The sequence below is a fragment of the Notamacropus eugenii genome, chromosome 7 (assembly GCF_028372415.1).
Source record: "Notamacropus eugenii isolate mMacEug1 chromosome 7, mMacEug1.pri_v2, whole genome shotgun sequence".
NCBI classification, from domain to species: Eukaryota; Metazoa; Chordata; class Mammalia; order Diprotodontia; family Macropodidae; genus Notamacropus; species Notamacropus eugenii.
In genome coordinates, this window is record NC_092878.1 from 14,272,615 (window position 1) to 14,289,749 (window position 17,135).

The following is a 17,135-nucleotide window of genomic DNA, read 5'->3' on the forward strand; positions in this document are numbered from 1 at the left end:
AAGTAGAGATTTTCCCTTTCATCTCCCCTTGGAAAGACATATTGAATCTTATTTCAAAACTGTATCCTTCCTTTCATTTAGTAAACTTGAGAAGTTTGATAGTCTTTTCTCTGGAGTTCCAAATTTTCTGCTTGCATGTACTTGGATTTGTCTCTTGTTATTTTTCTGACTTTACACCCTCCTAACCCCACTTCAGCAGAAGGAGAATGAGAAACCAGAGACTCCAGCTGATACCTAGTGCAATCTGTCTTCATTAATTTCATACTTGTATAAGACTGAGAACAGACATCTGAATTAGGGCACTGTGCTGAGAATTTCAAGTCTGAGTTAGAAAGAAGAACATTTGAGGAGTTGTGTCTCTGCTAAGTAAGTTGTGTAGAAGGGGGCAGAGAGGAGAATGATGGTGATTCCAGAGGTAAGCTGCTTCATGGTATGGATGAGAGGCACCTGATCAGATAACCCTTGTGTCTCCTGTTCTTTGGAAACCTTGAAAAGGCCTTTGGGAGACCATAAGAAAACCTTCAGTGATCCCTGAAGTAAAAAGAACTCAGCAGACACAAGCTAGGTTAGTTTGGTATGCCATGACCCAGACAGATGAAGCTCTTTTCACACTCAACAACTTCACACTAGAGAATTTGGAGTCAAGGTTGACTCAGTGGAATAAGAGAAAATGTCTGAATATTACTGTTATTGAGTTGAGACATAGGTGGATCAGGACATGTTGTACATGAAATGATGAGGAATCATCCTGAGATGTTCCCAACCCACCTCCAAAGTATTCACTTCAGCAGCAGTGGGAGACCATGCCTTTCTCAATTGTCTTTATTCATCTTTGCATTTCCTCCAGTGTTTTGCCCACAGGAAGTATGTAATCAATTTTTCTTGAATTGTGTTAGAGTATAGAACCATATGGGAAATTCATACATATGCCTTGTTTATTCTGAAGTGATCCCCATGAGTTTTCTTAGAGCAGCCTTCATTTCTTTGTTTCTGAGGCTATAGATCATGGGGTTTAAAAATGGTGTCACAACTGAATAGAACAAGGTCATTATCTTCTGTACTTCTCCTGAGTTCTCAGATGTTGGGCTCACATACATGATCATAAGGCTCCCAAAGAAGAGGCACACTACAGCCAGATGGGATCCACATGTGGAGAAGGCTTTCCACCGGCCAGCTGCAGAGGGAACTTGTAGTACAGCTCTTAGTAGCAGGATGTAAGAACCAAGGATGTAGAGTATGGGGATAAAGAGGATAAGGGAGCTTAGGATATAGAACAGAATTTCTGTGGCAGGATCAGGAATGCATGATAGAGACATCAGTGGATCTATGTCACAAATAATGTGGTCAATGGTGTTAGGACCACAAAATGTCAGCTGGGAGAGCTGTACAGCAGAGAGAGAATAACTTAGGAAGCCAAGGACCCAGCACACAGACATCAAGATGAAACAATGCCTTAGGGTCATGATGGTTGGGTAGTGTAGTGGATGGCAGATGGCAAGATAACGATCATAAGCCATGATGCACAAAAAATAGACTTCAGTTGTACCAAGGGAGGAGAAGAAATAGAACTGGAGGAAGCAACCAGCAAAAGAAATGGTTTTGGTCTCTGAGAGGAAGTTTTCTAACATGCTGGGAACAGTGGATGTGATGTACCAGATATCTAGGAAGGCAAAATTCCCAAGTAGGAAGTACATGGGGGTGTGGAGCCTCTGGTCCCACCTCACTGCACAAACAATGGCCCCATTGCCCATCAAGGTCAAGATATAGACTATCAAAAACAAAGAAAAGAGTAAGATTTGTATCTCCCAGTGACCAGGGAAGCCCAGGAGGACAAATTCAGTCACAGTGTGTGCTCCTGACTTGTTCCTTGTTCCTTGAGCTGTGGAAAAGACAGAAGACACAATTACATCAGCTGCTTTTCATCTTGGATGTTCCTAGGACAAGGATTTTAATGAGGCCTTTGAAGAGCTTCTAGTGTTAATAACTTAGGCATATGGAAACCAGACTAAATAATGTCAGGTTCTTTCCAGGCTGTAATCTCTCTTTTTTTTCTTGTCCCAGTCAGCCCATACTGTCACTTTCTTGTACCATCGTTCAGATTTCAACTTGTTATCATTTCTTGCTTACTAGGATTCTTAAGACTTAGGTCCCTATTAAAAAAAAGACCACAAGTTTTCCCTTTTACCTGCTCCCTATGATTCCACCTTTTAGGTGGTTAAGGAGAATGTGCTATCTAAAGGAAACTTTAAATGGATGTATTGTAAAGTAACAACTAGGGAGGTAAACAATTCAATTTGCAAAGCTTTTTCTAGGTTAGTTGTGATTCTTTTCCTGCTATGGAATGTTTGCATATTTTTTATTTCTATGGCAGCACATAATACCAAGTACTCTTGTTATTTTCTGAAATACCAACAAAATTTTATTTTGAAGTGTTTCGTCTTATCTGAATGAAATCATTCCTATGATAACTCATCAGAGGATAATTAAGTTTTCAGAAGAGGAAAACCAAAACTAACAACAGTCAGATAAAATATGCTCTAAATCATTAATAATTAGATAAATTCAAATGAAAACAACTGTATCTTACTGACCCTCTCTTATTACCTCATGGTTATCAGATCAATTGACATGAGAATCTCCCCTCTAGATGATGGAGAGTATGTGGAAAAATAGGAACACTAATGCATTAGTTAGAGTTCGTAGAGCTGTGAACTGGTCCATTCATTCTGGAAAATAGTTTGGAGCTATGCTGAAAGGTTTACAAAACTGTGCGTAGCCTTTGACTTACAAATGTTACTACTAGTTCTGTATCCCAAAGAGATCAAAGAAAAAGGAAAGGGACCTATATGTACAAAATTATTTATAGTAGTCCTTTTTGTGGAGGCAAGGAATTGGAACCTGAGTGCATGCCCAGCAATTAAGGAAAGATTTAACAAGTTGTGATATATAATTATGAAGGAATATTATTGTTCTGTAAGAAATGATAAGCAGTATGGTTTCAGAAAACCTGGGAAACTTATCCATAAACTAGAGTGAAGTGAGCAGAACCAGGAGAATGTTGTACACGGTAACAGGAATAATATAATGATGATGTGTTGTGAAAGACTTAGCTACTCTGATCAATACGGTGATCCAAGACAATTCTGAAGGACTCAGGATGAAAAATGCTATCCACCTCCAAAGAGAAATCTGATGAAACATAATTTTTAAAAACTACTTATTTTTCTTGCAGCTTTTTGCAACATGATCAATATGGAAATATGGTTTGCATGACTTCACATGTGTAATTTCTGTCATATTATTTGCCTTCTCAGTGGGTGAGGTTGGAGGTGAAGAGAATTTGGAACTCAAAACAAAAAAAAGTGTTGAAATTAAATATTTTTAAAAGGGTGCATCAACAAAATTAATATTTTAAAAGTTCTGTTGGAACAACTAAAATAACCTTTAGCATGAACTTTGTGTTTTTTTAAAAAATATTCGTTATGGAATTTATTCCCCTGATGACTATAAAAGAGAAAAAGGTATCAGTTAAAGTGCACAGAATGCCAAGGTAACTCTCCCCTTTTCTCATCTTTTTCTAAGCAACAGGCTTGTGCCAAAAATGGAGCTCTGAATTCCCTACCCACCCACATCTCCATTTTAGCTAAAATTCTTGTGAATCCATACCTTGATATGTCTGGAGCTATAAGTTTTGGGATTTTCTGGCCTGAGCCAATTTTTCCAATCATGTGGTATTTTCTTCCATCGTTCTTCCTATTAAAGTCCAGGTTTCAGATAGCACTAACGTTTAAGTAACCCCTAGTTTGGTCCTCTTGGGACCTATCTCTCTGGCTCACTGGACATGGCTAAAAAAAAGGCCTACCTTGGCTCTCTTCCACATTTCCAGCAAGAAATTAATTTTCCTCTTCTGCTTCCCAAAGCTCACTGCCCCAAACCTTGAGTAGTAACTCTTAATAATTAGAATGACACTGGATCTCAGCTAGGATCAGTTCAACAAAGAGGAGTTGCCAAATTGTTAAACCACCTGAACTTTATCAATGAATCAGTTACTTCTTTGACAGGATAAAAACCTCTCATTATGGGCTCTCCCAAAGCAGAAAAAGAGTCCATTTAGATTTCTTCTGAGCCGGTTGTTCTGTACTTGCTGATGAACCAGTTTATTGTCTAATTGCAGAAACTGACTGAGAGACCTCAACTGAAAAACAGAATGACTCTTAATGGCTTGACTTCTGCCAGGTGAAACCCTCTGTTGCCATACTGGGTTTATTTGTTCCCTTGAGCTGTTTCTACCAATATAATTCCCCTCCAACTAATGAGTATGCCTTTCGTTAGAGCAGAGAAAAAACCAAGAGGAGACATTCGAGTTAATTTTTTGGGGGGTTAGAAATAAGTTTGCATAAGATTGCAATTAATTTTGTTTTTCACCTCTTTTTATAAGTAGCTCCTTGGGCTATCTTATCTGCTTTTAACACTGAGCATTTTCTAACAGATTTTTTTCAAAGAAGCACTTTTAATCATATATAGATATATGTTATTCTGAGACTAAAGACTGAACATTATACTATATTGTGCAACAGCTTACCAGGGTGCATTGTTTTGCTGTCCAGAGCTTATGGATAGCCAGATTCCTGCATTTGTGACTGATACTTAACCTGCAAGGAATTCAGAATGAGGATCAGATAATGATAAATAGTCAATACTTTAAAAACATAATTCCTTTTCTGGTGATGGCTGCCCAATATTGCAGAATGTCAGAAGATGTCATGGAGCATCTCATCTTGGTGATGCATAGAACATACTTTTAAGTAACAAACATTTCCAAAGTTTTGCAAGTGTTAGAATCAATCAATCAATCAATCTACTGGATATTTATTGAGTTCCAATTATGTGCATTCACTGTGATAGCTTCTAGGGATACAAAGACAAAAAATGAACCAGTCTTTGCCCTTAAGGATCTTCTATTTTGTTGGGATCTTCATTGATTTGATTTAAAAATAGCCAAACAGTTTATAGCACTTTAAACATGTCTCCTATGTTATGCATAATAGTGCTAAGAGGTAGGTGTGATAGCTATTATTATCCTAACTTAGCAGATAAGGAGACTAATGTTGTAGCCCATGACTACTAGGGCAGTCAGCATTGTTGGTGGGATTTGAATATAGGTCTCTTGTCTCTGAATCCACTGTTCTTTTTATCATACCATGCTGCCTAAAATAGCTAATACATATAAAAAATTTTACAGATCAACATATTTTTATTAGCATGCACAAAATTATCAACCATGTAGGTTTAGATATTTGAAGTAGGAAGTCTATAAGATATTTTTCATAATAATAAAACAAGAGACAATGTTTCATAACAGTATAGACAATTTTCAGATCAGTAAGATGATGTGAAACAAGATGGTCATGACAGCATGATCTGATAATAATTGCATATATTTACTTCCTACTTTGTTCTAATACATTCTACTTTATAGAACAGTTGCTTTCTGTATGGGGCAGCTTGTTGGCACAGTGGATACAGCACCAGGTCTGAAGTCAGGAAGACTTATCTTCCTAAATTAAAATCTGGCCTCAAACACTTACTATCTGAGTGACCTGGGGCAAGTCACTTAACCCTTTTTGCCTCAGATTCCTCATCTGTAAAATGAGCTGGAGAAGGAAATGATGAATAACTTCAGTATCTTTGCCAGGAAAACTCCAGATGGGATCATGAAGCTTCTGAGATGACTGAACAACAAGAACAAATTTCTGTATTATTAAGTTTCTCTATTATGAGGCATACCTTCTTACTTCTTACAAGAAGAGTGGATTCTAAAGTTGAGGATCAATCATGGACCTTTGAAATGAATAGTCAATATCAGGAGTTTCTTGTTGGAGTTCAGTGTTGGAGGATTTGCATTAAGAAAGCCAATTTGTAATTGGAATAACACCATATTTGAACATAGTCTAGTATTTCATAGATTGGCATGTTCTTGGAATTATTTTTCCTTTAACGATAAAAATTGTATGCCTCAGACCACAGCAACATACAAAGGTGATCTACCATATCTGTGCTTCAAATCAGGTTTCCTAGGGAGAACCATGTGATGCACCATATAGAGAGAAAATATATATGGAAGATGTGTCCTTAAATCACATAGTCAGGAATTAAGAAAAGAAACTCTGAGTCTGGGCTTCCCCATCCACAGTTCTTACCTTACCTGGAATCTTATCCGAAAGAGTCTCAACTAAGTCTTTCTTCTAATTTCAGGTCTGCAGTTGTCACCAAATGCGTTCCAAAGCTCTATATCAACCATGAACTCTGGAATCTTCCTAGATCATTTCCCTTCCTTTATGTATTCAGTAAATGATGTTTTTAAGTAGGTAAGTGTTTTAATAATGTGCCCCTTATTATGACTTCATGTTCTGTTTTTTTCCCACCAATGAACAGCTAAAAAGTTTTGGGGAAGAAAGCTTCTCTTGGGGTGTGATTCCTGTGGGAGACATTGAGAAATGGATAGAGAGAAGCTAAAGGGAGCCCTGCTGAAACTCCTATAGGACACAGTTGGTTTTTAATGTAAATTATTGTTCTGAAGTCCCAGTTCTCTTCTCAGGCATCCTTGTGGGCTGGTTTGTATCTCTCTCACACCACTCCTCCCTCCATCATCCCAACTCCTCACCAATTTGGGGTATATTTCTCTTGAAGGTATAACTAGGGCAAGTAAAGTAGGAAACATGCTTGGGGAAGTATCTAGGATGACCTCAAAACTATTTGTTTAAAGAGAGCATTGAGAAACCATCTTCTTTGGGAATGAAGAAGAGGTTCGTAAAACATTGAGGTCCTTGCTTTGTGGTGAAATGTTTGTCTCACACACTTTGACCTTCTCATGACTTCATTTTATCATTGGATTTTTTTATGTGATCTATCAGGTGTAAACTTTAAATCATTAATTTTATTTAATACAATTCAAGGTATCAAATTTTGAATTTTCATTAGTTTTTTCCTGTTCCTTTGATATTTTTATTTTCCAAGAAACTATGATCATCTGAATAGTTTTTTTTTTTGAGATGGATCTTTTAATCTTGCTCACATTGGAAGGAAATTAACACTTGTGGCCTAAATTCCACTGTTGATTGACATTGAAACTTTGACTTGCTTCATTTTTGACCTGGACTAGTTTTAGCAGAGATTATAAATTTAGGTCACCATGCTTGCCTTGGGTAGTTTATTAAATATATATTCACATAAATTGAGTTAAATATAATCTATGTAAGCATTCTTATTGAATAGTTACTATCACCTAACAACACAGTGTCTGACTCAGAGTTCCAGTTCTCGATCCAAAGGTTTCTTTCACTAACTGATTATTTACTGATTTGATTGGGACCAGATTGTACATTAAAATGGGTGGGAGAGGAAGGAATTGCAAGACAGCAGTTTGTGTGAATAAAAGATCAGGTATTTTAGAGGGAATCTATGCAGCAGTGTGTTCTCACAGTAAAAAAAAAAGTACCAGGTTTTGGGTTTCATTTTGTTGTTCAGTTATTTTAGTTGGATTTTATTCTTTGTGATCCCATTCTGCATTTTTGTGGCAATGATTCTTGCCATTTCCTTCTCTAGCACATTTTACATATGAGGAAACTGAGGTAAATAGGGTTAAGTGGTTTGCCCAAGGTCACACAGCTACCAAGTGTTTAAGGCTGGATTTGAACTCAGAAAGATGAGCACTCTATTCACTGCCCTATCCTAGGAGAGGTATAGCTTACAGGACTAAGGAAGTGATAGTCCTCCTGCATTCTGCATGGTTAGAGGAAATCTGCAGTTTTGTGTTTAGTTCTAGGTGCCAGATTTAGGAAAGATTGTCTGAAGAGTTTCAATTATAAGGCAATGAGGATGGGCAAGGTCCTGATCCAAAGTCATATGATGATCAATTGAAGAAATTGAGGAAATTTAGCCTGAAGAGAGAAGATTGAGGGGAAATATGACCATAAGTACTTGAACAACTGTTAGAAGAGGGGCTACTTTGGGAGGTGATACCTTCTGTCACTGTCATCCTGTCTTTGGGTGTGTTGTAGAGAGGATTTCTTTTCCATTAATGAGTTGGACTAGATGTTGACTGCATTCCTTTCCAGTTCTATAATTCTATGATTCTGTGAAATCATGTTAGATAAGCATAGAAATGTGCTAAATTGTGACTGACTTTATTCCTTGATTCCCAAGTTTTATTGTCCTTTGAATACCATGACTGTTTTTCCTTCTTATTGTCTCCAGTGTGTAGCACAGGATGAACTATGCCTAGCACAGCTGGACACATGGTCAGCATTTAATAAATGCCTTTTGAATTGAAATGGAGACTAAAGTCCATTTTCCTACCTCACAATTCTTCCAAAGTGAACTTTGTGTGTACTAATCTGTAGCCTACTGGGAAATTTTGGGGAGACAGTTTTTTTGTGAGGTAATGGATGTGACTTTTTGGGATTGGGGAGAGAAACACACACAGAGATACAGAGACAGACACACACTGAGAGATTTCTCTAAATTTTTTTGCTTTTTAAAATTATATACTTAGCAAACATCAATAAGCATATACTATTTCTATATACAGGGAAGTTTAAATATATAACAAAAGCCAGAAAAGGGCATTATAAATGAAACTATGAGTTTCTATTATGTAATATTTTTTGTAAGAGGTACATTAACTTAAGTGTAATAATAACAAAGTTGTCCTGATTGTGTTCTCTTTTGAACACCTTTATGTTCTCTTCTGAATCTTTAACAGTGGTTCATTAAAGATTTTTTGTGTTCTCTCTCTCTTGCTTCACTCTCACTACCTGTTTCTTCCTCTTCACAATCCTCCTCCCCAAACAAAAACAAATGAATCCTTCCTTTGTAACAAATAAATGTAGTCAATCAAAATGAAAGCACTATTGGCTCATGACTGTGTTTGAAAAATGTATGTCACCTTTTTAGTCTGAAGGTGATAGAATGCTTCATCATCAGTTGTTTGTAGTCAGAATCAGTTATTGCATTTTTCTGAATTCATAAGTTGTTTCTTTCATATTAGAGTAGTCTTTTTATAAATTAATCTCCTGATTCTGTTCACTTCACTCTGCATCAGTTCATATAAATTTATACCTCTGTCTCTGAATCTATTCTTTTTATCATTTTTCATGGTAGTATAATATTCCATTATGTTCACATATCATAATTTGTTTAGCCATTCCTCACTAATTGTTTTATGGGAAAATGAGTTTCAAATTCACAGCAATTTAACAAATCTTGTCTTGGAATTTAATTGATAACCTTGATAGGTTATGAACTACTTATGGTAATGGCAACCTTTATCCATACCTGCTAAATTCTACTTTGTGAAAAGGTAATTTGTGGCCATAAAAATTAATAGAATACAACATATGGTCATATCAATAATCCCTAGATACTATATATGACTATTGAATTTTATTTTTAAGTTATATTATTTATATAGTGTTTCCCTCTTTACGTATTTAAATCCCATCAAATTTTAGGAGTGAACACAAGATTTTATTGACACAAGTCTCTTGCTTTCTGCTCACTATCAGCTTTCGCGGGCAAATGGTAGAATATTTGCAGTGACTTCTTTATATCTTTTTATTTTCCTTAGGTTATCCTAGAGCAGCTACCCAGTTTAGTGTTCACCATTGGGTATACTCAGGTTGATGACCAGAAAATTCATTGTTGTCTTTCTTGCAGAAACTAAATTTTCAGAAAATACCTCACTGGCTCAACTGACGGTTATTTTGAGGTTTCTAAGTCTTATCTAAATTTCCTAATTACATAATGTGTAAAGTTCCCTCCTAAGTTCATTTTTGAAGTTCATCTTTTTTTCCCATAGAATTTTGAAGATTTTGATTATGCATAAAATAATCACTTACAGTTTTAGAAATTGCATCCTTGGTATTATCTCTCAATTTACTAACTATTAAGTAAAGATTCATTTAACATTTAAAAATGCAACAAGTAAAGTTTTAATGATGCCTTTAGCTTATGTTTGAAATCAGCACCATTTTATTTATTTACATATATAAATGTATACACAGATACACACATATATATGTATTTATAAGTTATATATGTAAAATATATTATCCAATGAAATCTTTTTTGTTTTTTGCTTTAGTTGTGTCTTAGCAGGGCTAATGTTCTAGAAACATCGTTATCAGAAACCAACAACAAAAAGGTGGAAAAAGCAGAAGTTCCTTTAGTGGATTTTTTCAGTTAATTGCCCATATAGTACCTGGTATATACTGCTGGCTAATCAATATTTCCTGAACGAATCAATGTAAGTAGCACAGCGAGGGAGGCTGTGCTATAAAACTCAGTTCTTTACATGTTCATTTCAGCCTGATGTTTTAATTCGTCCCACATCAGCCATGTGTCAGAGGGACAACTTTGGCACATTGGCTGAAATGCTGGGCAAATATCATGTTCTTCCCCTCCACTGTCAGTGTAAAAAAATGCTTCCCCACGGTTTGTAAAAGCTTCCAGGTGATTTGCATAGCCCAGAAATTAGGTTTTCAGAAAATGTCAGGAATCAAAAAGAATTCACTGACCTTAATGCAAGAAAGGGAGAATTCAAGCTACTGTGTGTTGCTGATGAATGAGTCAAACTAAGAACAGATTTTGGTAGCTTTCTGACTATGTCAGATATAATTCCTATGTCTGAATAAGAGACTTGAGAATGCTGATTAGGAGATTTTCCAGGGACAGTCTCCCAACAGAGGACACTTTCTTTGATAAAGAAAAGCTGTATCAACAGATGAACAGAAGCAGTTTCAGAAGTAGAGAGGACAGGCAGATGTAAAGGCAGAAATGGAGGAGCAGTAAAATAATGATGACTGTTGGGAGACAGAGCTGTGAGAGATGTTCTGTGAACCAGTTTTCCCTTTTCCAGCTGTGTCAATTGTTGGGGGAGTGTTATGTCTGACACTGAAGTAGAAGTTTGTAGGAGATGAGAGATTGTCCTCTGTGTACGTATGTGTGTGTGTGAGTGATTGAGTGTGTGTGTGAGAGAGGACAAATCATATAACAATATTTTAAAGAAAAATGATTTTAAAAACTGTTAGAACTATGATTGATACGAAGAGCATTCCTGATTCTAGAGGACCAGTGATGAAACATGCTATCCATTACAGCAAGGTGATAGAATTAGGGTGTGGTATTTATAATACCAGCAGCTGACAACCAGGTTGATGCAGAGACATCCTCTCATGATGGTGGGATAATGCATAGGTTGGCAGATGGCCAGATAGCGATCATATACCATAATGGCCAGAAAAAAGCATTCTGTATCACCTAAGGAGAAGAGAAAGTAGAACTGGAGGAAACATCCAGAGAAGGAAATTGTCTTGGTAGTAGAGAAAAAGTTGACCAACATGTTAGGGACAGTAGAAGTGATGTACCAGATTTCTAGAAGTGTGAATTGACCAAGAGGATGTACATGGGGATGTAAAGTCCCTTGTTCTTATGCACCACAATGATAGAACCATTTCCTAGCAGAGTCAAGATATAGATGACCAAAAGAAGTATGAAGAGGAGGATCTAGATGTCTCTGCTACAGGGGAATCCAAGGAAAATGAAACTAGCACTACTTTTGGAGCTGTGGTTGGTGTTGGAAATTTTCATTTGCCTCTAAGCTACAAAATAACCAGTGATTGGTTGAAAAGTGACCATTTTTAAACTCTCTAGAGATCTTAAAAGTAAATAAAAATTCAACAAACATTTGTTAATCAATACTGAGTATAGAATAGTGGGGAAATATAGCTTCATTATATTAAGATGCCTGCCCACAAGGGCTTATAGTGTAACAAAGGAATTATACACCAACAAACATTAACATTGCCTTGTAACGGCAAGTAACTGGTGAGAAGAATGGTTCTTCTGAGCTGGAAGGAGAGGCTGAAGAATGGTTGCAAATAAGGAACTCATTGGATCAGGGAAGCCTATCGCAAAACTACCTGAATTTCTCTGGACCCGAGTCTCTGAGCTCCCCTGATTCTTACAGTTCCTCAAGATGGGAAGTCCTTCCAAATGAAAAAAAAACTCCTACATTTTCCATCAGTCCACCCTGCCAATATATGTAATACAAAATGATACATGGTGAATACGTCAGAGAGCTATAAAACAAAATCATTTTTGAGATAGGAAGGTATTTGTCAATATGAATCAAGAGAGTTAAAAAAAAGGAGTTGTGAAGTAACTGGCATTTGATTTGGTGTTTAAAGGATCAGAATAAGAGGCTCAAAGCTTCAGTTACCATGACATAGCAATCTCCTATTCACTTATATGTTTAAAATGCAGCAATTTCTTGTCATATCAACTTTGCTAATCATTCCCTTTCTCTGTATTATTATGCAGAGTGTCCAGAAAGTGTTAGCGAAGTTTGAAGTTATTAAGACTATTAAAGGTGACAACTGAACTAAGTTTTTTAGGATACCCTGAATAGCTTTCAATGATACTTTACTGAAAAAAACAAACCTCACATTGTTAAGTCCTCTCTCTTTTCTACCCCACCACTCGAAACCCCTCAGCATCATGTACTATTTTCCCCTCCTTTGCTCTAATCTCAGGTGATCAGATGCCCCTTTCTTTGACAAGGTCAACAATTGTACTTGAGACCTTGATCCAATTTCTTCTTTTCTTCTCCAGGAACTTGCTGCCTTGATTATTTCCTCCTTTTTCTTGTCTTCAAGCACTCTTTATCCATTGTCTCCTTTCCTTATCCACATGTGCAACTCAGTTATCTCCTTAAAAACATCTTTATCCTGCTACCCCAAGATGTTTTTTATTTCTTCTCCCTTTACTACTTGAGCTTCTAGAGTCATCTTCACTCACTGATTCCCTTTCCTCACCTTCTACTTACCTCTCATCCTCTTGAATTCTGGGCTGTGATCCTATCACTCTACTGACATCATTTTCTCTAAGGTCGCCTCTAATCTCTTAACTTCTAAGTCACAGTAACTCTTTCTCAGTATTCATTGTCCTTGATATTTTTGTTGCTTTTGACACTCTGGAACATTCCCTCTTCCTAAATAATTTCTTTCTTACTTCTGTGACAGTCCTCCCGTTTGTCTTACCCACCTCACGGTTTTGTCTGTCTCCTGTGTTGGTTGCTCCATCTCTCAACCATCAATGTGTAGTGCTTCTTAAGGATCTCTCTTGGACCCTACTGTCATTTTCCTTAAACTCTCTCTTGGTGATATAACCAGCCCTTGTGGTTTTAATTATTTGCTCTGTGCAGGTTTTGTCTTTCCTATATATTCTAATCATTCTTTTGAACTTCAGTCAATGCTTACTGAACATCTTCACCTGGATATGCCTGGGGCATTTTACTTTTATGTGTCCACAAAAGGAATTTTTACCTTTCACCCCAAATCTCCCCTTGCTCTGAACTTTACAGTTTCTGCTGAGGGTACTGACATCCTTCTACTTATCCTGGTCTACAATCTCAGAATCATCATTGACTCTTCCTTGCCTCTCCCTGATCATGTCTAGTCAGTTGCCAAATCTTGTCAATTCTCCCTCTCCAGAATCTCTTGTATCTATCCTTTTCTCTTTACTCATATGTTCTACTCCAATTCAGGTCCATATCACTTCTTGATTGGACTACTCATCTCATTTCTTTAGTCCATTTTTCACACTGCCACCAAATTAATATCCTTGACTGATCATTGATCTCAGGTTGGAAGGGACCTCAGAGACCATCTCATTCAAGTACCTTTATCTTACTGTGGTCCTGAGAAGTGAGGTGACTTGTCAAAGGTCCCACAAGTGATAAACACCAGATTTGGGATTTGAAACCAAATCCCCTAGAATACTTTCCCATGTATGAAGCTGCCTATCAGAGAAGACTTGGCCTGAAGATTAAGTCAATGCTACATGCTCTCTGACAATGACTTAATTTCCCAAATATATGTTGTAGCATTGCAGCTGTTTTATAGATTTTCATTTAAATGAACAGGATCAGATAGGATAGTAATCCCTGTAACAGGAATCCCTTCCATAACCCTTCTTGATTGACTGACTTTATATTGGACACAGTACGTTTGTTCCGGTCATTAGTCAAGTCTCTGAGTTAATTTGGGCAATATTTGCAAGAACTGACACTAGCTAGAATTTGGGAATGGGAGAAGTTCTTCTGTGGTGAACATCTTTCTCTCTCTTTTCAAAGCCCCTCTCCTGGTTGTAGTTTTTTCCCAGGCTTCCATCAGATGTTATATTCCCAAAGTACTTGGTCTTAGTTTACTATGATAAATTGAACTGTGAGGTGTCAGCTGATATAGATTTAAGCCTTTGAGATATTGCTTTAAGGTATTACCATTCGCTAATTTTCTTTTGTTTTGATAGGATTGTCCTAAAGAACCCAGGTCTTTTGATGGTGGGATTTTAAGAAGCATGACAGGAGATGAGGACATGAAAGTAAAGAGTTGGATTTGAAATCTGGAAGATGAGTTCAAATCCTGCCTTGGAGACTTAGTAGCTATGTGCACATGAACAATTCACTTAGTTTGACTGTGCCTCAGTTTCCTCATCTGTAACACAAGGATAATACATACCATCACAGGGTTATTGTGTGAACCAAGTATATATGTAAATGTATGTAAAGCACTTTGGCAATTTCGAAATGCTCTCTAAATATCATTACGTGGGCATAATGAAACTAAGGGGAAGTTTGATGGGAAAAGATGATTGGCTGGTCATGTGATGAGCTGCCCGAGTGTTCCATTGGTAGTTTTGTGTTCTCAAGAGAGGTTAAGGAGTGCCCTCAAGATGTTGGATTAATTCCCTCTGAACTTAAGGAAGGAAATGAACAACATCACAAACTGGCACACATGATAACTAGGTATGAATGAGTTATGTTTAGTCATGTTCATTCTTCTTTGCCAAAGAAGACTACGCCATCAGAGAAATGGTGACATGACTTGCACTTAACTTTGTTTTGAGTGAGGGAAGGTTGTGCAGGTCACCAGCCTCACTTCTCCTCCTGAGCCATCTGACTGAAGTGACCTGATATTCCTCAGGATGACTGGAGGTGGCCCAGGATGCACTGGGAGACCTTGGGCCCTTTAAGCCAAAGTCTTTTCAGGTACACACTTAGTGTGAGGCAACACCCATTCATTGAATAGGCCTGTTTAAGAAGTAGCCAGGGCATTGTCCCTTTAGTGAAGTCAAGAAAAACAAAGACATTAGGGTGAGAGGAAAACAGCAGCAGTTACTCTTGATAATCACTGCATCTAGGAGGGTCCAGAGGAGCCTTTAGGCAGGGACCCATTGGAGTCCCAGTTTCAGAGTGCAGTAAGTTTAAGGTTATTTTCTTACTGTGTATTTAAGTTTTAGTATTTAAGTTCAAAATAAATTAAACAAAATAAAAAACTATAAAAAAAGAAAAAAAAGATTTATGACAGGAAAAAAGGGAGGAAGAATGTAATTCTGTATTAAGACAATATACACAGGTGAGGCAATCTAATAACCAAAGCAGGAAAATGTGGTAGAGTTTGTTTGTATGAAGACCAGAAAATACTAGACTAGTTAGTGGGGAAGAGGGAATAGATGAAGCATTAAGAAAATAGACTACATATCTCACACTGAAATATATCATAGAAGTGATGGTAGACTTCCTTGTTAGGGTCTTTCTGGTCTCATTTGACCTTCCTCTGATTTGGTCTTGGTGAATTGTCTAACTTCTCCAAAAGCATTTCGGATGACAATTCCAGATGACAACCTCATCTCAAAGTATCATCTTTTTGTCATTGCACCTCATCATATGAACACTCAGCTACAATTTAGGGGGATAACTTGCACAAAATCTCTTTGCTTTATGCCCCTACTCAAGAGAACCAAAGAAATTGTATATAAATATCTGGTTTAATTTTCTTTCTGAAGAAGTTTCCTCAGATACTTTTTAAACACTCAGTTTTGTAAGAAAATGAATTTATTTTTATTTTTTTCTAGCCAAGATTTCACCCACTTTATTAATTTTTTCCATTAAATGTTTTTTTTTTGTTTTGGGGTCTGGCCCTGTGATTTCATCAGTGTAGGGAGTTTGTTGTGTAGAGATTCCTTCTACTAATTCAGATCTGCAACATATCTGTAACTTATAGTCTTAGAAAGTTGCCTGGGGCACCCCTTGAGAGGTTAAATGACTTGCTCACAGGTATAGTAAATGTGCGTCAAAGATGGGATTTGAATCTATGTCATGCTGATGTAATGATTGTCTATTATGCCATGCTGCTTCTTACCATTAAGTTAAGAAGGTTGAATTATATTCAATTATTATTATTAAATTTTATAGAAATTGCAAATTTTAAGACCTCATCAAGCCAACAGCTACCATTTCAACTTTTTACTGGGAGTGGTATGGAAAGAGCCCTTGTAGCTCATTCCAAAAAAATTGAAAAGGTTCAGAAAATGAAAGTCTATGAAAACAGGTTCTACAAACCAAGAAAATCCCATGAATTGGAAGTCAATAGAGTAATGAACCACATGTAAAATTCATACATGCGACTGTTTATTTTCAAGCTATCCTCATTACTTTTCTCAGGGTAACCTTTGTCTCATTTCGAAGGCTTTATAGATCAGGGAATTTAAGAAGAGAATCACCACTGAGTAAAACAAGGTTGTTATCTTTTGTACTTCCCCTGCGATGTTGGGTTCATATACATGGTCACAAGCTCCCAAAGAATAGACAGACCACAGCCACATGGGATCCATGTATGGAGAAGGCCTTACTCTGGCCTGCAGCTGAAGGAACTTGCAGCACTGCTCTTAGCAGGATGATGTTAGAGCCAAGGCTGTAGAGTATGGAGAGGAAGATGATGATGGAGCTTAGGATATAGAACAGAATTATAGTGGCAGCAGGAGGAAAACATGACAGGGCCATCATTGGTCTATGTCACAAATAAAATGTTCAGTAATGTGAGGACCACAGAATGACTGCACATGCATTATCAAATTGTTTGCCATCCCAGGGGGAGGTGAGAAATGGGAGGAAGGAGTGAGGGAAGGGAAAGAATTTGGAACTCAAAATTTAAAAAAAAATTTAAAAAAATTTTACATGTAATTGGAAAAAAATGAAACATTAAAAAATGGAGGCAAAGGAGTCAGTAGTTCTA

At 37.0% G+C, this 17,135-nt stretch overlaps 1 protein-coding gene across 1 annotated transcript; it reads right to left on the reverse strand.

Moving 5' to 3' along the window:
* Window positions 1-935: 935 nt before the first annotated feature.
* Window positions 936-2,091, reverse strand: LOC140514065 (olfactory receptor 11H4-like). Its single transcript, XM_072624050.1, has 2 exons — window positions 2,073-2,091; window positions 936-1,912 (listed from the first exon to the last, which is right to left on the reverse strand). Exons 1-2 carry the CDS (start codon window positions 2,089-2,091, stop codon window positions 936-938), a joined length of 996 nt encoding a protein of 331 aa, XP_072480151.1.
* Between the last annotated feature and the right edge of the window lie 15,044 nt (window positions 2,092-17,135).